General features: G+C 41.0%; 1 protein-coding gene across 2 annotated transcripts in view; it reads right to left on the bottom strand.

Moving 5' to 3' along the window:
• Window positions 1-23,274, bottom strand: part of PDSS2 (decaprenyl diphosphate synthase subunit 2) — a 235,444-nt gene that overhangs the window by 94,900 nt on the left and 117,270 nt on the right. For both annotated transcript variants that reach the window (XM_089664931.1, XM_089664937.1), the window contains exon 4: window positions 12,028-12,226. In XM_089664931.1, the coding sequence (XP_089521057.1) occupies window positions 12,028-12,226 (199 nt within the window). The remainder of the gene's footprint in view (window positions 1-12,027; window positions 12,227-23,274) is intronic.

Genomic DNA, 23,274 nt, shown 5'->3' with positions numbered 1-23,274 from the left:
CACATTGGCTGATTTGGAAAGAATTTATTTGCAAATTATGGTGGAAAATAAGTATTTGGTCAATATCAAAAGTTCATCTCAATACTTTGTTATATATCCTTTGTTGGCAATGACAGAGGTCAAACGTTTCCTGTAAGTCTTCACAAGGTTGGCACACACTGTTGCTGGTATGTTGGCCCATTCCTCCATGCAGATCTCCTCTAGAGCAGTGATGTTTTGGGGCTGTCGCTGGGCAACACGGACTTTCAACTCCCTCCAAAGGTTTTCTATGGGGTTGAGATCTGGAGACTGGCTAGGCCACTCCAGGACCTTGAAATGCTTCTTACGAAGTCACTCCTTCGTTGCCCGGGTGGTATGTTTCGGATCATTGTCATGTTGGAAGACCCAGCCACGTTTCATCTTCAATGCCCTTGCTGATGGAAGGAGGTTTGCACTCAAAATCTCACGATACATGGCCCCAATCATTCTGTCCTGTACATGGATCAGTCATCCTGGTCTCTTTGCAGAGAAACAGCCCCAAAGCATGATGTTGCCACCCCCATGCTTCACAGTAGGTATGGTGTTCTTTGGATGCAACTCAGCATTCTCTCTCCTCCAAACACGACGAGTTGTGTTTCTACCAAACAGTTCTATTTTGGTTTCATCTGACCATATGACATTCTCCCAATCCTCTTCTGGATCATCCAAATGCTCTCTAGCTAACTTCAGACAGGCCCGGACATGTACTGGCTTAAGCAGGGGGACACATCTGGCACTGCAGGATCTAAGTCCCTGGCGGCGTAGTGTGTTACTGATGGTAGCCTTTGTTACGTTGGTCCCAGCTCTCTGCCAGTCACTCACTAGGTCCCCCCGTGTGGTCCTGGGATTTTTGCTCACTGTTCTTGTGATAATTTTGACCCCACGGGGTGAGATCTTGCGTGGAGCCCCAGATCGAGGGAGATTATCAGTGGTCTTGTATGTCTTCCATTTTCTAATTGTTGCTCCCACAGTTGATTTGTTCACACCAAGCTGCTTGCCTATTGCAGATTCAGTCTTCCCAGCCTGGTGCAGGTCTACAATTTTGTTTCTGGTGCCCTTCGACAGCTCTTTGGTCTTCACCATAGAGGAGTTTGGAGTGTGACTGTTTGAGGTTGTGGATAGGTGTCTTTTATACTGATAACAAGTTCAAACAGGTGCCATTGATACAGGTAATGAGTGCAGGACAGAGGAGCCTCTTAAAGAAGAAGGTACAGGTCTGTGAGAGCCAGAAATCTTGCTTGTTTGTAGGTGACCAAATACTTATTTTCCACCATAATTTACAAATAAATTCTTTCCAAATCAGCCAATGTGATTGTCTGGATTTTTCTTCTCATTTTATCTCTCATAGTTGAGGTCTACCTATGATGCCAATTACAGGCCTTGCTCATCTTTTTAAGTGGGAGAACTTGCACAATTGGTGGCTAACTAAATACTTTTTTGCCCCACTGTATTTACTAGTTTTAAACTTTTTTTTTTTCATTTTGTTAGCTGCTTTCTGCCCTAGACCAAAATGTCATACACTCCATGAAGCTTTTTCAGCTAAGAACACCCTCTTGCCTGCATGCCTGAACTAAGGGCAGATGGATTCCAGGATGCAAATGCTACATGAATAATCTGCCCTTACTCAAGATGGCCGTGGCTAGAAATGTTAGGGGGGTGCTTTTTAAAGTAATTTCTCAACAAAATAAAGCATGGAGACATGAATGACAATAAGCAGCTGTTCAAAGAGATGGCTGTTGGTTTCAAAGAGAGGATGTTTATTACCATATCTGTAGCACAAAGCTTTGCGCTGCAGAATAGATTACATGTTAAAAATATACAGTAAGTACATAAATGTCAGTAACCTGACCTAAACTATACTTTAAGTACAAGTTAAAACTCAGCATTTTTAGCTTAGTGTATCTTAAAAACTATTATCATATAAAGGACCACTAAAAAGATTAAAAATTGGCTTATGCTAGAATTTTCACAATATACTATGAACACATACTGTAGACATTTCTGGAAATACATAAAAGATATTAGTATTTATTTAAAGATTTTTTTTAAAAAAACCTTTTTTTACCAAAAATCCCATGGTAGATGTGTCATGTGTCTCTTTTTGTTTTAATTAAAAATGATTTCCCAATAAAATTACAAAAATTACAAGTATTGCACCTACTAGTGGTGGTGATTTTACATACTCTGGTTTCAGATAGTTCTTAATATTAAATTAATTTTCCAGATTTAATTGCCCTTTAATGGATTTTGCACTTAATGCATACATCTGAAAAAAAAAATACAGGATTTTTGTGGTCGCAGGATCAGTAGACTTTCTGATATAATTGGGTTTTTCTGCTGCCCTCAAACCTTCTGAAGGCTCAGCCTGTCTCACTGAGTGAATTTGGTCTCTCTAGGGCCTTACGGAAAACCAAGCAAAATCTGAGGCTCTTAAAACCAATCTTCCCGCTATAGGCTACAGTTAAGGCTTCCTTCCTATTTAAATGGTGTGATACCTCCCATATTTAGGAGTGATGCTTACCACAGTGCTAATTATATTCCTTTGCTTTCCTCAGTAGAAGCAAAACTAAAACTTTGGCAAACATATACTCTTTCCTGGATGGGGAGAATAATGGCCCTCAAAATAACAGTCCTACCAAGGATATTATATTATTTTAGGTCCCTCCCAATCCCTTTATCTTCCCTCTATCTGCCAAAACTACAGTCCCTCTTTTTCAAATTTATTTGGAGCTCAAGTGGATGTCGAGTCGCCCGTTCAACCTTGTACCATTTCAAATCCAGAGGTGGTTTGGGAGTCCCCTACCTCCAATGATAATATAGAGCTGCCCAATTAATTCAGCTAACGCAGATTTTTCAGCCGCATTATAGACTGGACTAGGTGGTACTTGAGGCTCAGGCCAGCACTCCTCATCCAATGGACCTCCTACTAAGGCTATTATGAGTCCCACTTTATCCCACTCCCTCGGGTTCTGGGACAGAGTATATAAGATTTAACCCCTTAGGTCTCCTCATATGCCTTCAGCTCCATTATTCAACAACCTCCTCTTCTCAGCAGGCCTATCCCCCAAGAGTTCTCCTGGTGGATTAAGAAAGGCATATACAGGATAGGACACATGAATGGACCACATGACATCAAAACTTTAGAATTCCTACAACAGAACCTACAACTGCCACCCTCTGAATACTTTCGTTTCCGCCAGATCTTACATTTTTGCAGTCCCCCCAAGCACAACACGGAGGATGTTACATGTAGAACACTTTATTAAAATAGATGTTTGAGTAGACCTGGTACAAAGGGTACAAAGGGTGGAATGACTCTAGCCAGGGCTTGTAAGTCCCTGATATTGAATTTTGCCGAGGCCAAAAATAAAATATCATGGATTATACTTCATGAGAGACTGGTGAGCATTTTAAGGGTCAGACAGACCAGACTCGATAGGATTTGGAATCCATGACTTAAATATCTACAGCCATCTGCATAGCGGGATAACATCAAGGGGACCGAAGGAGCGGGGGTCACTAGGGGCATGCTGGACCTTAAAGTGATACCAAAGGTTTTTTTTTTGTGTAAAATAACAAACAATGTCTATACTTACCTGCTCTGTGTAGTGGTTTTGCACAGAGCAGCCCGGCTCCTCCTCTTCTTGGGTCCACCACAGGCTCTCCTGGCTCCTCCTTTCTATCAGGTGCCCCCATAGCAAGCAGCTTTTACAAATAAATATGTGAAAAATGTGGCGTGCATTTATATTCAGCCCCCCCAAATCAATACTTTGAAGAACCACCTTTCACTGCAATTACAGCTGCAAGTCTTTTTGGGTATGTCTCTACCAGCTTTGCACATCTAGAGAGTGACATGTTTGCCCATTCTTCTTTGCAAAATAGCTCAAGCTCTGTCAGATTGGATGGAGAGCGTCTGTGTACAGCAATTTTCAAGTCTTGCCAAAGATTCTCAATTGGATTTAGGTCTGGACTTTGACTGAGCCATTCTAACACATGAATATGCTTTGATCTAAACCATTCCATTGTAGCTCTGGCTGTATGTTTAGGGTCATTGTCCAGCTGGAAGGTGAACCTCCACCCCAGTCTCAAGTCTTTTGCAGACTCTAATAGGTTTTCTTCTAAGATTGCCCTGTATTTGGCTCCATCTACCTCCCCATCAACTCTGACCAGCTTCCCTCTCCCTGCTGAAGAAAAGCATCCGCATAACATGATTCTGCCACCACCATGTTTCACGGTGGGTATAGTGTGTTCAGGGTGATGTGCAGTGTTAGTTTTCCGCCACACATAGCATTTTGCTAGTAGGCAAAAAGTCCAATTTTGGTCTCATCTGACCAGAGAACCTTCTTCCATGAATAAGGTTTTTTACTGAAACGCATAAGCTGCTGTAACTTGCACACTGTACCCTTTATGAATAAAGTACTTTTATCGGGAGATAAAAGTAGAGCACCTTCTTCCACATGTTTGCTGTGTCCCCCACATGGCTTCTCGCAAACTGCAAATGGGACTTCGTATGGCTTTCTTTCAACAATGGCTTTCTTCTTGCCACTCTTCCATAAAAGCCAGATTTGTGGAGTGCACGACTAATAGTTGTCCTGTGGACAGATTCTCACACCTGAGCTGTGGATCTCTGTAGCTCCTCCAGAGTTACCATGGGCCTCTTGGCGGCTTCTCTGATTTATGCTCTCCTTGCCCGGCCTGTTAGTTTAGGTGGACGGCCATGTCTTGGTAGGTTTGCAGTTGTGCCATACTCTTTCCATTTTCAGATGATGGATTAAACAGTGCTCCGTGAGATGTTCAAAGCTTGGGATATTTTTTTATAACCCAACCCTTCTTTAAACGTCTCCACAACTTTGTCCCTGACCTGTCTGGTGTGTTCCTTGGCCTTCATGTTGCTGTTTGTTCACTAATGTTCTCTAACCAACCTCTGAGGGCTTCACAGAACAGCTGTATTTATACTGAGATTTAATTACACACAGGTGGACTCCTTTTACTAATTAGGTGATTTCTGAAGGCAATTGGTTGAAACTAGATTTTAGTTAGGGGTATCCGAGTAAAGGGGGTTGAATACAAATGCATGGGGCGGGGATATGGAAGGAAGAAAAATTACAAGCTCAGTTTTAGAAAGATTGAGTTTGAGGAAGTGGTGTGACATCCATACTGATATATCACTCAATAAATTTGTGATGCGTACAGATATTGTTAGGTGTTTTACATGAAATCATAGCCTCACATCTACATTTTAAATTGAAATTGGGCTGGGGTCAGAACTCCTCATACTTATTCTCTAATACTGAATTTCTTCTGTGCTTGCGTTTTGGATCTTTGTCAAATAGCATGGTCCAACTCCATTTAAGTTTCAAATCACACACAGGCTGCATAATATTCTAGTATAGAATTTGCACCCATTTAGGTTACATTACATACCTTTAAATTTGGTGGTCCCTTAGACAGCAAAGCAACCCCAATTGTACCATTAAACTCTCCCAGCATAGGTAACAGCTTTCACATTTTGCTGTTCAAGTGATCCATGCCCATTTCTCTTGCTTTTCCTTTTTGAGCTCTGCACTTTATAATCTGAGTGTGCAAACACCTATAGATCTACCAACAACAAAGCACACAATGCAGTGGCCTGACTGGATACAAATGGAATAGTTTGTTTAGGTATGTCCTCATACTACAGAGTCTTGCTAAATTTAACAGCGATTGTACAAGGATTGTGCACTGATTTTGGTAGGTGTACAGTGAGCTTAACAGTATCTGTGCACAAATACAGTTACAGTATACGCTCCTTATTGCTCCCTTTCACTTGTAAGAGCTCTTTAGCAATCTCTAGATGGCAGCAGTGAAACTCTGTAAAAACTGAATTTACCTTCAGAAGACCTGTCTGTGTTTAATCGGCCTGGGTACAATGGCATCATTCCACAATGTGCCAAGACACCGTGGGGTTGATTAACTAAAACTGGAGAGTAAAATCTAGTGCAGCTGTGCATGGTAGCCAATCAGTCTCTAACTTCAGCTTGTTCAATTGAGCTTTGACAATAAAACCTGGAAGCTGATCAGTTTCTATGCAGAGCTGCACCAGATTTGACACTCTCCTGTTTTATTAAATAAACCCCTGTGTATTGGCAAGTCTGCTTGTAGACCAAGTTCCGAAGGACTAGTGTGCTGACAGCACCTAGCCTGAAATGAATAAGTACTGTTTTTTCTGTAAAAAAAAGTGTCTGTGTACACACCTTTTTGGTATGATTTAAATGAAATCCCAAGTGAATCCTTATTGTTTATTACTGTAATGTAGCCAGGTTGCATATACAGCAATCAGTATGGGGCTCTTTTTACTTTTTATTTTTTTGTTTCTTTCTTTTTTTAAATACTACATGCTGCTGTGAGGGTCAAAACACCTTGAGTACCTGCAGCACCTAAAAGATTCAGACCACAGATCTCTCACACAAGGCACCAGCCCAACTCTCTGGGATGTAGGGCATGTTGGACTTCTGTTTTGCATGAGAGAGATGTGGTCTGAATCTCCTATGTGGTGGCAGCCACAAGAGGCACCCTGCCCCCTGTACATATTTACTACTGTACAATTAACACAGCCTGGCTGCCTTACAGTAATTTATGACAATATTTTTACTGCGCTTTAAAAAGCCTATTTAAACCTAGGAACAAAAATTGCTAATATTATAGCTTACCTGTCCTTAGATGTGGTGTCTGCATGAGTTGTCTCTTTTCACACTATTTCCCTATATTTTAACCTGGGGACCCTGCCATTAACATACTTCATGTCCTAGGATGACAACTGTACTAAGCAGTGATGTCACCTTAGGTCAGGGAGTGTGTTAGGACTACATAACTTATAACAGCCCAGAGGCAGAAAGCAAAGAAAACTATAAGCTCACAAGATTTCTGGGCGAATGAACAGTTACTTTTTTTCTGCATTTGTTAAACAGATTAAAAAAAAAAAAACTTTCAATGGTATATTTAACAAAACAAAAGGAAACAAATAAGATAAATGTACTGCTGTTGGTTGCATACACTTTAGGACAAAACATTTAAAAAAGAAGAATTATAACTTATCCATAAATGCAATATCTTACAGGACAGAACACAGGCTGGATAATCATAGACCCCAGTTTACAGGCTGGTGCTTTCAGGCAACTGAACACTGGCAAAGCTTTGCTGAACACACCCATTGGGTGCACCCATAAAACCCTACCCCACTCCGTGAGTGCTAGGTTTTTTAGCGAGCGACACAGAGTAACAAGAAGAGAGGGGAGGATGTCCTGTACTGTATTCCAAGATATGTAACTTACAGGTAAATCAAAATTCCTCTCTCTTACTCATTCAATAAAGGACACAGGCTGAATATTCATAGACCTCAGGACATCCCCAAGCAAAGAATAAGAAAAGCAGGTAACAAGGCAAAATGAACTTAGCCAACGAAGACAACAAAAATAAGCGTCAACAGACTCAACTCAGAGTTCTGCTGTAAAAACCTTGCTGCCAAAAGCTGAACCTGCAAAAGCTTGGATGTCAACCCTGTGGAACTTGGAGAAGGTATGAACTGAAGGCCAGGTGGTGGCCTTGCAAAGCTGGGCAACAAAGGCTTGATGTTGCAATGCCTAGGAATCACCTATAGATGTGGGGGAGTGAGTATATATGAGTGCTGGAGGTGTCTTATCCTTTGGAGTGTAGGCTCTTGAGATGAGATGTCATCCATCTAGTTATAGTGTATTTTGATGCAGGATATCCTTTGCAAGGCCATGACAACAAAATGAATGTCTTTCTTGTAGAAGCTAGACTATTAGATAAGCTCTGCACACAATGAAAAGCAGTCTCTTTGGGGTGCTTACACCATGCTTTATTTGCGGAGAAATCATTTTGAAAAAAACCCTGGCATTTCTGGCAGTGGCCATCTTGAGTAAGGGCAGACGATTCATGTAACATTTACTTCCTGGAATCCATTTGCCCTTAGCTCAGGCATTGGCTGAACTGAGAACCCTCCCTCCCTTTCTGAAGACTGCTGGGATGTATGACATTATTTGCCTAAGTATGGAAACCAAGAAGTAACTGAAGTGTAAAAAAAACAAAAGGTACCCCCTTGTTGGTTGATACAGGCAACAGCCGTGCATTATCTGATTTTGTCCTGATCAGCTGAACTGAGAAAGGGGAGTCCCATGATTCAGAGCTAGGTTATTTTGCTCTGAGCTTCAGGATGTTGATAGGGAGCTTGGCTGCCTTCAGTAAACATGTTCTCTGAATTGTGAGTCACTGGAACTCTCCTTCCCAGCCTCTGAGGCTGGCATCTGTTGTTATCACCCTCCACAGGTGTGGTAGAAACAACTTCTCCATTGTCAAGGCTGGCATCCATCAGGATAGAGAGTTCCTTGCTTGGAAAGAGAGGTGCATAGGGAGGTTAAGATAAGGAATGTGCTTGTTCCAGGCCGAGGACAGCCTTGAGGCTACCATGATACCAAATCTCATAGAGGGATGTCTCTTTGACCTTAAGATCCAAGTATCATTTCTTAAGAGAGGATGTTTTCCTGCGCTGTGTCGAGGATGAAGCACAAGTATTCTAGGTGAATCAAAGATTGGAGAACAGACTTCTGAAAGCTGATTACATAACAAAAGGCCTGAAGCATCTAAACAGTCACTTGGACCTTTGCAGATTGTTGAAGGGGAGGAGTCCTTCAGAAGAAGGTTGTCTAGGCATTCTGACACCTAAATAACTTGGAGTTGATTTACTATAACTTAAGAGTGCAAAAATTGGATTTTTATACATACATACCTGTAAAATCCATTTCTTGGAGTACATTACAGGGCACAGAGCATGACTATGTGGGTTAAAGGCCACCAATAGGTGAAAGGACACTGGCTGACCAATTAGAGAGGAGGTCCTCCCCGATATATCCCCTCCTATCCAGGAAGTACTTCAATTTTTGTAGCAAATTGAATAATTAGATAGCGCCACGGGAAAAAATATATATATATATATATATATATAAACAGATGAATAAGCTGCAAAACCTAACCTATAAAACATATAGGTGCATAAATTGTGGAAAAAATCAGGTTGCGCTAATGAAAATATATCCAAATAAATATATCTCAATTAAATCACATATAAATAATATAAAGTCCAAAACAAAAGTCCAAAGTGATACAATGCATGATATTCGAAGAAGTGTTCAAACAAATTCCACCAAAGTGAATCCACCACCAAAAACGGTTAAATAAACTCACCAAAGCAATATGCTGATCATGTTATAAATCAGCATATAGCGCTTGCTGCTCTGGGAGCAATATCTGCAATTGGTTGGGCAACACTAGATGCTTTATATCTGGTCTCCAGGGAGCAATACTCTGCAAGACTGTGTACCATATAGATCCACTCCAAGAAATCAGCCACCAAATCCTTAGGGTAATCAGACCACCACTCGGGATATAAATAAAGACTCATGGCGCAATACATAATAAAACTTCCAATTTAATAAAAACAATTGCACTTACAAGAAGTGGTGTCTATGCTGACACCAGCACAAACAGCGTGATCAGTAACATAACACGGACCCAGCCTGGCTGCGCATACGCCGTACCAACGACCTGGGAGCTCCGTGAGGACGTCGATGACGAAACGCGTAGGGAGATTTTGGATTTGACGTCAGGACGCTCCCAGGTCACTTGCCTGATGAAGGGGTCCTGCGAGACTCCGAAACGTTGCCTTGATGTAACTATGTGATCGTTCATTAAAACCTTTGGACCCATATTGGTGATCCTTAGTGTGCTGGTGACATTTTTCCTTGCTGATTTTGTTCAGTTCCAGCCGACGGTCGCTGCAGCACCCACTTATACACACAGCCATTTTTAACGCAGGAACATTTGCGTTTGGACTATACGCTTGCAGGTCGTTGGTACGGCACATGTGCAGCCAGGCTGGGTTCGTGTTATGTTACTGATCAAGCTGTTTGTGCTGGTGTCGGCATAGACACCGCTTCTTGTAAGTGCAATAGTTTTTATTAAATTGGAAGTTTTATTATGTACTGCACCATGAGTCTTTATTTCTTTATATCCCGAGTGGAGGTCTGATTACCCTAAGGATTCGGTGCCTGATTTCTTGGAGTGGATCTATATGGTACACAGTCCTGCAGAGTATTGCTCCCTGGAGACCAGATATAAAGCTCCTAGTGTTGCCTCAACCATTTGCAGATCATTGCTCCCAGAGCAGCAAGCGCTATATGCTGATTTATAACATGATCAGCATATTGCTCTGGTGAGTTTATTTAACCGTTTTTGGTGGCGGATTCACTTTGGTGGAATTTGTTTGAACACTTCTTCAAATATCATGCATTATATCACTTTAGACTTTTGTTTTGGACTTTATATTATTTATATGAGATTTAATTGAGATATATTTATTTAGATATATTCTCATTAGCACAACCTGATTTTTTCACAATTTTTGTAGCAAGCGAAGAAAATTCCAGAAAGAGGGACGGGACCTCTGTGTCCTGTGATGTACTCCAGGAAATGGTTTTACAGGGAAGTATGTCGTAAAAATCCAATTTTCTTTATCATAGAACACGGGACACAGAGCAGGCTATTCATGACTATGTGGGATGTCACAAAGCAATAAGAAATTTGGAGGGAGGGTGACACCATGATAGCCACCGTCAATAATCACTCAGGACCTACTCAGCCGTCGGTAAAATACTGCGGCCAAAGGCAGAATCCTCTGTGGCTCTCACATCCACCTGGTAAAACCTTGTGAATGTGTGAACCAAAGACTATGTTGAGGGGCCTGGCAAATCTGAGCCATGCCTGATGGCGGATTGCCCAAGATGCCCTCACACTCCTGGTGGAGTGTGCCTTCACCCGCAAGGGTGGGACTTTGCTTTGCAAGCCATGGGCTTGAATGATCAATTGGCAGATCCAATGAGAAATAGTCACCTTCTGACCTACTGACCTGTGCTGTCGCCTTCAAGAAGAACCTTACAACACGTACCAAATCCAAGGTATGTAGAGATCTTTCTCTTGGTGACTGAAACCTAGGAAAAAATGAAGGCAGAACTATGTCCTGATTGAGATGAAAACTAGAAACAACCTTTGGTAAAAAGCATGGATGAGGTTGCAACATCACCTTATCATGATGCAAACCAGAAATGATTCTCTACAAGATAGAGCTGCCAGCTCCAACATCCTTCTCACAGAAGGGATTGCCACTAGAAACAACACCTTACGAGTCAACAGGACCAGTGGAATCTCTCCATTAGGCTCAAATGGTGGCTTTTGCGAAACCTCCAAAACCAAGTTCAGGTCCTTGACAGGAGGAGCAATACGCATCACTCCTTGTACAAAAGTTCAGACCAAAGAGTGAGACGCATTGGCCTCTAGAACAAAACAGCTAATGCAGAAACTTGGCTCTTAATTGTACCGACACACAAATTCTTCTGCAACCCTGTTTGAAGAAACGACAGAATCCTGCCAATTACATACTTTTGTGGGTGCCATTTGTGAACCTCACACAAGCCAATGTGGACACCAAAAAAACTCCCTCCTGCACGGAGGCCACTACTGATCGAACCGATTCCATACGAAAGGGTCGGACATTTTGGAACTGATTTAGCCCTTTGAGGTCCAAAATAGGCCTTACATCCCCATTTGGTTTTGTGACTGTAAACAGGTTTGTATAAAACCCTTGAAACCTTTCGTCTGCTGGAACCTCCATGATTACTCCTTGAGCCAATAGGCAATCGAGTGCCTGAAATAAAGTTCTTCTTTTCTTTGGATTCGTTGATACATTTGATCTTAGAAACTGGGGAGAGGGAAATACCCAACCATTGGGTGTGTCCATCAAAGCTTTGCCAGTGTCCAATCACCTAAAGTTACCAGCCTCTAACCCAGGGTCTGTGGATATCCAGATGTCCTGTACTGTATGATTATGATAAAAGGATTAAACTTTCTGGCATTACAGGAACATATGCAACAATGTATATTGAGGTGGTTCTACTATACCTTTGTATTCTGCAGCTGTGCTAATCCAGTGCAGGCATTTGCTAGAAGGAAATCTCCACTTAGAATAGCCATTTTATTCCCAAACTGCATGTCTTTAAGGGGACCATCACAACTCTTTAGCTCCTCAATATTTACAATTCCACGGTGCACTAGGAAAGCTGTGTGGATCAATTCTGTAATTTCAGCCAGATTTCGTTGGCTTTAAAGAAAAAAAAAAAAAAATCAAACAACTGATAATACATTTTAAATCTAACCCTTAATTTTAGTAATAGCGTACATCAAATTAAAAAATACCATCCGATACAATCAAACATCTTTGTATTTGTTATATAAATAACAAATACATTACAAATCTTCCCTTAGAATCTGTTTTCCAAAGAAATAACAAGCTTATGCTCACGTTGAAAGACCACATGGCTCTAGTAGGATGGAATACATGCTGCTGTATGTGACAAATATTTATTTCTAAAAGCAATTTGGCATGATGAGAAATATGACTATGACTTGGAAATCATTCAGAAAATTCTAGTTGCCTGTATGTCATATTGACCCTCTAACTTCAAAGTCACTGACCCAGGACAAGCACGCAAGTCAATAGTTCTTACTGTACTCTGACTTGTTGTGGATCAGTGACTCGTAGTTACTGAAGCCAGAGACAACCAGGTGATTCGTTTTTTGGAAGCAATGGCACCAAACATTTATCTTTTGTAATGTTTTTGTGATTTGATTTATTTTAAGTAAACAAAACACGGCCTATAAAATAATGTTACATTTGTATACATTAGGGGCAGCACTGTGCAGACAGATGGTGAACAAAATTATTTTTTCTAAATAAAAAAACCTACAGAGACAAACATGATGATGGGCGCAGTTTAGGCAAACGCAGTGTTAATGTCATTAATTTGTGAAGGGGGGACGACGACAAAACACCAGTGAACCTAATGGTGGCCATACACACTTCTATTTTTATTATCCGATCAAAATGGCAAAAAATCAAATATCCACAACTTCCCTTCTGACCGATTTAGACTCATTTTAGATCAGATTCAATCAACCTGAGTCGATCGGCCAGGGTGGAAATTGATCAACTGAGTTGCATTGACTAATGGAACTTAGATGATATGCTCATGAATTCAATCGTGTTTTGATCGGTCTGGTTATGAGATTACACGGTGAAAACAGAGATGCGACCCATAACTTTTGATGGTAACTTCATGAGTGCAACATTGATGGAATATATTGTTTACTATAGATTGATTATTCCTATCGAGAGAGATTGAAAGGAAAACAAATCATTCATCGAAGAGTGCATGGCCATTATAAGACAAAGTTATGATGACTGAGCTGCTAAAGAGTAAATCAGATACAGACCAAGTAATGACACAGGCTGCCATTGTTGACCACGTCTTCTGAACACACTAATTGCCTGACTTCCATACTGATCCAATTGCTTTACCACTTTCTGAGGCACAGATCTTGATCAAATATACCGATCAGGAGTTCAGACTTTTCGATCTGCATACTTGTTATGGGTCAATATCTTAAAAATTACTGAAGGCAGAGACAGCCAGGTAACAAGCTTTTTCAGAAGCAGGTCAGCAATCGAAGCCTCAAGATTACTGTCAGTACAGATTTCCTTTATTAAAATTCAAACCCAATAATTTTCATAATTAGGGCATATTCATACTATACATGCATGAAAACTGATGGAAACTGACAAGCAGATTTCACTTGCAGAGACATCAGCTTGCCTCAGTTTTCATGCGCACTGCAATGAATTTTATACACGTTGCAGATTCCTGAGCAGGGAAAAATCTGCACGATACTAGTGTTGTGAACAGGGCACATAGAGAACACTTTTCTTTTGCAGATTATGTGCAGAAAAACTGACTTCTCTGCGCCATGGTGTCAACAAGGCCTTACTGAGAAAGTGTTCTTTACTGGACTTCTTAACTAAACAAGGAATCAAGTAGCACAATATTTCTCTACAACATTTACTCACAATGTGCAAACCTAGAAGAGCACCTACATTTATTTATTTAATGGTATAGAGAGCTACAAAGTATGTTTCCTTTAATTATTATGAAATATCTAAGATAATATGACATTTACTAATTCCTCACTTTTTTTTATTCTGTTGGGTGTATTTGAAGCGGAACTAAAGTCCACTTCATTTACCTTCCCTCTAGTTCTGCAATCTTTGTCATCTACCTCATCACTGCTGATATATTTACCTTGTCTTCTTCCAGGTTTGGTGCCTTTTGCTTTTGATCATTTTGAAGAGATGACCTGGAATGATGTAATTCCAGTGCATGCACACAGAAATTGATCCATACTGACATTAAAGAATGCCAATATTGTACATGGAGCTGCACATGTACAGGATGTCATTCTTGCCTAGCCAGTTAAAGCTGGCTATAGACAGACTGTTTTGTTTTTTTCTGACGTGGGTGAATTAATCCTCCCTCTGGAGCTATTGTATTTGGACAGCGGGACTTCTCTGCTGTCAGAATACACTGATCAGTGCTGCAGTCAACTGGCTGCATTCACTGAATGAATGAAAATTTGCCAACAGTCCCATTCATTAGATCGACCTTTCCTCAAACAGGAATGGCAATAGATAAACTGAAATTCTGCCAGTCCCTGATAAACCAGCCAAATTTCCTTTGCACTTTCACAGGAGACTGTAGTTCCTCTTTAAACTATTGCAGCTATCTTGTATTTGGTCACATACAGTATAATTAAAACAAAAGTATAAACATAAATGTGAAAGTAGTAATTAATTATGACAATTTCAGGGTGCAGATTTTCTATATCTTTTTTTTTTTTTCAAAATTCCTTTTTCAGTGCATCCTTTCTGCTATCTTTAAACATAAACTTGGGCTAACTTTACAAACTTACTATAAGTCATGAATACATGACCTGGATCTTGGTGCCAGTCAACTCCCAATAGAGCTAATCATATTTTTGCCCTTTATACCTAATCAATTCCCAAGGGGTTGATTAGTCTGACCATTCCGCAGGCAGTCTGGCACTAACCCCCAAGAGAGGTCTGACCTAATGTTTTCTTATTTACTTTAACTTGGTGCTTAGAATCATAATGAAGACAATAATTCACGGGCATTGCACACCATTTAAAAAGGAGAAAAACATTTACAGAAAAAAATATTCCTAAGTAAGATCACTTGCCCCAGAGAGGCTAAACAGTTTATATTAGGTAGACTTGTTGAGCAAAGCAATTATACTTTATTTCAAATAAGCATCAATGGAAGGCTACTGCTAAACAGACATTAGGTTCTATTACCAAAGGGCTCATGTACACAGGTGCAAAAAAATCCCTGCATTCAGATCCATAAGGTATACATTTTTTGCACAGATCTGAATGCAGCTGTCCATACACACAGCTGTATTGAGGTCTGCAATCTGAAACTGCATTCAGTGGCCTAAAAGTTAAATCCAAAATTCTATGTCTAAGGGATGAGTATTTTGGAGTAATTTACATGTGTTCATGTACAAGCATGTGTCCATACACTTATTCCAGTAACATATATTTTTAATTAAAAAAAATAAACAAATAAAAGATGTATACAGAAAATCCTGTTTGTCCCCAGCCCCCTGGCATTCTGCTGATGTGTTCTGGTCCTAATGCTGCTGTGCTGTATGTGCTGCTTCTAACACAAAAATAACCAAGTATAGGTCCCAAGCACAACTAATAGCAGTAGAGCAGCAATTCGAATTGTGGGACACTGCACATCCCAACTATTCCAGCTATGTTCAGAAGACAACAATGTGAAGTAGGTGTACAGATGTCTCAGGCCAAACTGGGACATCCTCAGTGCCAAGGGCAAGGAGAGAGGATGTAAGGCATATTTGTGCCTGTAAAAATTTGTTTTGGAGACACTGAACAAGTTTCGCACACAGTGGGGACACATGTTAATACAGTATGTATCTGCTGTATACTTACAGTGCTTTGAAAAAGTATTCATACCCCTTGAAATTTTCCACATTTTTTCATGTTACAACCAAAAATCTAATGTATTTTATAGGGATTTTATGTGATAGACCAAGGGCTCGTTCACACTAGGCTGTTTTGCCAACGCTTGCCAAACGCCCCTATAGCGTTTGGCAAGCGTTGGTCCGGTGTTTGCGGAGCGTTTTTAACGCTCGGCAAACGCTCCGCAAACGCCGCATGCGCGGTTTAGCGGCGGTTGCTAGGCGTTTGCCGAGCGTTAATAACGCCCCACAAACGCCTATAATGCATTTGAGTGGTGTTACCGCTCCGCAAACGCCCCGCAACCGCGTCGCAACCGCACCGCAAACGCCGGCCGGGCGTTTGCGGAGCGGCACCATAGACGAGAATAGGAGGCTTCAAAGCCTCCTGACTCGACCAGAGGCGTCCGTTTTGCCGCGACGCAACGCGACGCGAACGCCCCTGTTAGAACAGCACCATGTGCTGTAATGTGCAGAGTTGGCAGAGGCGTTTGGGAAGCGGTAAAAACGCTTCCCAAACGCCTCTCTGCCGCCTGCACACAAGGCTAGTGTGAACGTAGCCCAACACAAAGTGGCACATAATTGTGAAGTGAAAGGAAAATGATAAATGGTTTTCAAAATTGTTTACAAATAAATATGTGAAAAGTGTAGCATGCATTTATATTCAGCCCCCTTTAGTCAATGCTTTGTAGAACCACCTTTTGCTGCAATTACAGCTGCAAGTCTTTTTGGGGATGTCTCTTCCAGCTTTGCACATCTAGAAAGTGAAATTTTTGCCCATTCTTCTTTGTAAATAGCTCATGCTCTTTCAGATTGGATGAAGAGCATCTGTGAACAGCAATTTTCAAGTCTTGCCAGATTCTCAATTGGATTTAGGTCTGGACTTTGACTGGGCCATTCTAACACATGAATATGCTTTGCTCTAAACCATTCCATTGTAGCTCTGGCTGTATGTTTAGGGTCGTTGTCTTGCTGGAAGGTGAACCTCCGCCCAGTCTTAAGTCTTTTGCAGACTCTAACAGGTTTTCTTCTAAGATTGCGCTGTATTTGGCTCCATCCATCTTCCCATCTACTCTGACCAGCTTCCCTGTCCCTGCTGAGGAAATGCATCCCCACATGATGCTGCCACCACCATGTTTCACGGTGAGAATGGTGTGTTCAGGGTGATGTGCAGTATTTGTTTTCTGCCACACACAGCGTCTTGCTTTTAGGTCAAAAAGTTCAATTTTGGTCTCATCTGATCAGAGCACTTTCTTCCACGTTTGCTGTGTCCCCCACATTGCTTCTTGCAAACTGCAAATGGGACGTCTTATGGCTTTCTTTCAACAATGGCTTTCTACTTGCCATTCCTCTATAAAGGCCAGGTTTGTGGAGTACACGACTAATAGTTGTCCTGTGGACAGATTCTCACACCTGAGATGTGGGTGTGGCTGTGGATCTCTGCAGCTCCTCCAGAGTTACCATGGGCCTCTTGGCTGCTTCTCTGATTAATGATCTCCTTGCCCGGCCTGTCAGTTTAGGTGGATGGCCATGTCTTGGTAGGTTTGCAGTTGTGCCATACTCTTTCCATTTTCAGATGATGGATTGAACAGTGCTCCGTGAGATGTTCAAAGCTTGGGATATTTTTTTATAACCTAACCCTGCTTTAAACTTTATCGTTGACCCATCTGGTGTGTCTCACACTTTTCAGATATTTATTTGTAAAACATTTTGAAAACCATTTATCATTTTCCTTCCACTTCACAATTATGTGCCAGTTTGTGTTGGTCTATCACATAAAATCCCAAATAAAATACATTTATGTTTTTTGTTGTAACATGACAAAATGTGAAAAATTTCAAGGGGTATGAATGCTTTTTCAAGGCACTGTATGTAAAAGGTAAATCCACTTCTGTGGGAAAAAATATTGCAAATTAAAAAAACAATAAAGCATACACAATTGCAATACAAGCGATATTGTCATTTATTTAAAAAAAATTATATTTCTCTTTCAATATGAAGCGCTGTAAAATTTTTTTGCAAAATTCAATGCAATATGACAACCTGGTGTTCTGTACACAGTTGGATGTCCCCAGAGATATAATTTCCTGTTTGTGTGACTGGCTCACCAATTTTCCCAGAAGTCTGCACTAAGATGCAACAGTTTAGAGTTTTGGTAAGATGCGCCTAAAGGGTTAGTCATTTCTAAAGGAATGCAGATCCTGCTACTATGCTCATTAGAACTCTGCAAGTGCAACAGCTGATCAAAAATGCAAAAGTCACTCCTAATCAGAATCAATCCTGCACAAGACATGATCTAACAAAGAGCTTTTCCTTCAGAGCAGAATCAGGTAGAACTCTGCAACAAAGTTTATATATTGATCACCCAGAAGGAATTTTCTCAACAGAAGTGGAGTTACGCTTTAAGGTGGCATCATATAACCAATGGTTAAGATGTAAAGTGGTAGTAAACCCACATTGTTAACTTTTACCTACAGGTAAACTTATAATAAAGCTTACCTGTAGGTAAAATGAATATCTCCTAAACGTGTACTGTTTAGGAGATATTCTGTTTTTTTTTTTTTTAGCTGGCACATGCGCTCTAAAGGAACAGTGCCATTCCTTCAGAGCACTGTGCCGTGGCCCGTGACTCCCATATGCATGTGCGGGAGTGATATCATCGTGGCTCAGCCAGTCAGATGGCCGGAGCTCACAAACCCAGAAGGAAAACCAGGGGAAGTTGGAAGCCTTTACAGCAGTGACAGCGCGCCACTGGAGGACTTTGTTTTAAGGTACGTTTTACATAATGTGCTAGTATGCAATGCATACAAGTACATTATGTCATTCCCTTGACGGAATGTTTTTTTTTTTATGTGGTTTACTACCGTTTTAAAGAAGCATATGTCCTGTACTATGCAATTAATTAAAATAGCTTTGTGAATTGCGTCTGCTTTCCCTACCAGATGCCAAGTACTGTACTGCAATCATTACATGTTCTTTTTTATGGTGGCTGTTAACACATGTATGAATATGTTGCATTGAGGTTTGCATAATTTATTAATACCTGCACTACCATGTCAGCATACAAGTATCTGTTGCTAAGGCTAAGATGACATCCCGCCTTGCCTAAGCAGAGATAGTTTTCACTTACACCATGAAGTTAACAGCAGAACAGAAAAACATATACCTTTGTATGTACATTCCATGTATCACTATTTATTTTGGCAAGTAAAGTTGTGCTATGTGTTAATTTAGAATTCCAGGTAGATTAAAGTAGATCAAAACTCAATGACTAATTAGGGCCAGTTCCACACCACATGCAGTCCAGTGCAGTTTATTCTGCACCAAAAATGCATTGATAGTACGTTACATGTTTCCAATGGCATAGTTCACACCAGTGTAGTCAGTTCCAATGCGTTCCAGTTTTTGAAAAAAAGTAGAAAATGCTGCATTTTTTCTGCACTGAACTGTACTGGAATGCAGTAAATGCATCAAAAATGCATAACAAACACACCGGATCGCACCTAAATGCACCAACAACAAACTGGAACATACATGTGCTTATTTAAGTTGAAGAAAAAGAGATGGGGGAAAAAATGAACCAGAATGCATCAAAAATGCACCAGAACGCATCAAAAATGCATACAGAAACACATTTGGAATGCATCCGGACTGTGTTTCTATGGTGTGAACCAGCCCTCAAATCCCATATAACATGTTATATGTTGTAACACTCAAATAAAATTATTGTAAATTATTTCATATAATGTATCTATAGCTATAAAAATTATTACAAATATAGTATATAAATCTATAACATTACCTGCCTGGCAGCTTTTCTCTGCTGCTCACTTTGGGCAATGTGCAGCTGGAGTTTTGTAAACTCAAAATCTGTTTTATCAGTGTGTTTGGCATCATGACTCTTTGTATACATTCCTTAAACAAAGAATTTTATGAAACTGCTGCAAAGTTTCTTACACATATTTCTGCCGGTAGCAATTTCCTATTGCAGCCTGAAAATGCTAAACTGTTGCATCACAGTTAACAGTAGAGTTGTCAGTGTACTTGCATGCTCCTTCAGTTGGGTTGGGCTGCCTATCAGGTCTGCAGGAGGCATGCTCTGATGTAGGCAGCCAGTGGTCAACTGCAGAAGTATGCATGTTACGTTGACAATTATGCTGCTAATTATGAGTAAGCAGATTGAAAGTGTCAGCCTACAATGGCAAATACTGTTATGAGCAGAATCTGCAGACAAGAAACTTTGCAATGGATTCACATATAATGATCTGCTTAACCCCTTCAAGCCTAAGGGTAACACAAATCTTAATGCCTAAGCCAGCAATGGGCAAACTACGGCCCGCGGGCCGTATACGGCCCGGCGGACCTTTTAATCCGGCCCGCGGAGCTAGGCTCCCGCAAGGCCAGTGGTCGGCAAGCCGCGGCTCTTTACAAATTTAGATGCGGCTCTCCTGTGTGCCGGGCACCCGCTCCCCTCCCTCCTCTCCTCCTCTCCCCTCCCTCCTCTCCTCCTCTCCCCTCCCCTCCTCTCCTCTCGGATGGCCGCCCCCCCTCTCGGACGTCAGGACTCTGCAGCTGTCAGGATGTAGGCGGGGCAGCGTGACGAACTCCTCTCACAGTCCTCCCTGAAGACCAGAACGGCGCGGGAATACGAGAGGAACGCGCGGACCAAAGGTAAGTGAATTGACACAGGGGGGGGACTTACTATATGGGGGATGAATTACTATATGGGGGACTTACTATATGGGGAATGAATTACTATATGGAGGACTTACTATATGGGGAATGAATTACTATATGGGGGACTTACTATATGGGGAATGAATTACTATATGGAGGACTTACTATATGGGGAATGAATTACTATATGGGGGACTTACTATATGGGGAATGAATTACTATATGGAGGACTTACTATATGGGGAATGAATTACTATATGGAGGACTTACTATATGGGGAATGAATTACTATATGGAGGACTTACTATATGGGGAATGAATTACTATATGGGGGACTTACTATATGGGGAATGAATTACTATATGGAGGACTTACTATATGGGGAATGAATTACTATATGGGGGACGAATTACTATATGGGGGATGAATTACTATGTGGGGGATGAATTACTATATGGGGGATGAATTACTATGGGGGATGAATTACTATAGGGGGGATGAATTACTATGGGGGACGAATTACTATATGGGGGACGAATTACTATATGGGGGACGAATTACTATATGGGGGATGAATTACTATGGGGGATGAATTACTATATGGGGGATGAATTACTATGGGGGATGAATTACTATATGGGGGATTAATTACTATATGGGGGATTAATTACTATGGGGGATTAATTACTATGCTTACTATGGGGGAATATTACTATACTTACTATGGATGACACATACACATCATTCATCTACTCTTGGTCCGGCCCCCGGGTCCAATATATGAACCCATTGCGGCCCTCAAGTCAAAAAGTTTGCCCACCCCTGGCCTAAGCACAATTTTGAAGCGTTGACATGTGTTAGTAAAACCGTACATATCATCACAACTATTTTGTACATCCAGGTGAATAATACCTTGATTTTTTCAGGACAAATTGGGCGTTCATTTGGTGGTAAATAGTAATGGATATCTCCTGATTTTTTTTATTATATTACCTAAAACACACTGACATGTATATGAGATGTGACATGTATACAATAATCATTACTGTATACATGTCATCACTATAATGGAGTACAGGGGAGCTGGGATATACATTACTGTATACATGTCATCACTATAATGGAGTACAGGGGAGCTGGGATATACATTACTGTATACATGTCATATCACTATAATGGAGTACAGGGGAGCTGGGATATACATACTGTATACATGTCATATCACTATAATGGAGTACAGGGGAGCTGGGATATACATTACTGTATACATGTCATATCACTATAATGGAGTACAGGGGAGCTGGGATATACATTACTGTATACATGTCATATCACTATAATGGAGTACAGGGGAGCTGGGATATACATTACTGTATACAACATGTCATATCACTATAATGGAGTACAGGGGAGCTGGGATATACATTACTGTATAGATGTCATCACTATAATGGAGTACAGGGGAGCTGGGATATACATTACTGTATACATGTCATATCACTATAACGGAGTACAGGGGAGCTGGAATATACATTACTGTATACATGTCATATCACTATAATGGAGTACAGGGGAGCTGGGATATACATTACTGTATACATGTCATATCACTATAATGGAGTACAGGGGAGGTGGGATATACATACTGTATACATGTCATATCACTATAATGGAGTACAGGGGAGCTGGGATATACATTACTGTATACATGTCATCACTATAATGGAGTACAGGGGAGCTGGGATATACATACTGTATACATGTCATATCACTATAATGGAGTACAGGGGAGCTGGGATATACATTACTGTATACATGTCATATCACTATAATGGAGTACAGGGGAACTGGGTATATTCCAGCTCCCCTGTACTCCATTATAGTGATATGACATGTTGTATACAGTACTTACTCCTAGTCTCTCCGAGTCCCCCCCGCGGCGGTGGATAGGGTGTCTCCTCTCAGCAGAGCCGAAGAAGCTGGAAGCCGGAAGTTGTAAACCGGAACTCAGCTTCACAATGAGGCTTGGAGAGCAGGTGCAGTCGCTCCATGCTTCATCTGTGCTCGCTGCTCGCCACAGATGAATTTCTCCTCGCATTTGGCGAGTGGGCGAGCGGCTTTTTCAAGCCCTGCAATAAGCCATGATACCAAGCATATTGGAAAACATTTCAATACACCCATCTGATAAGGGATTAAGGGTGAATCCATAGTGCGGGCTGTGGTAGGGGGCAGTGTGGTGCTGAATTCAGAGCAACGGCTCCCTTTTTGTTTCTTTATACAAACTTTATTTGAACACTTCATTCATTTGTACACTTCACTCAAGGCAATGTATAGCAGCGCAATGCTGCATTGCTGTACATTGCCATGCGATTTGGCACAATGAGCTGCACTGAAATGCAGTATGTCTTTAGCGCAGCCATATGCTGTGCTTCAGTATCCCTACAGTGACAGACATTTTACACTGCATTAAAATGTCTGTCATTGCACATAGTGTGGATTCACCCTAAAGTTTCTTTATAATTTAAGGTGTTTTTTTTTTTAAACATTAAATTGAGATTACTTTTAAAACAATAATGAGCA

This window comes from Staurois parvus, unplaced genomic scaffold (assembly GCF_062004578.1).
Source record: "Staurois parvus isolate SC_StPar_1 unplaced genomic scaffold, SC_StPar_1.0 ptg000048l, whole genome shotgun sequence".
Classification (NCBI taxonomy): domain Eukaryota; kingdom Metazoa; phylum Chordata; class Amphibia; order Anura; family Ranidae; genus Staurois; species Staurois parvus.
This window is presented reverse-complemented; position numbering and strand designations above follow the sequence as displayed.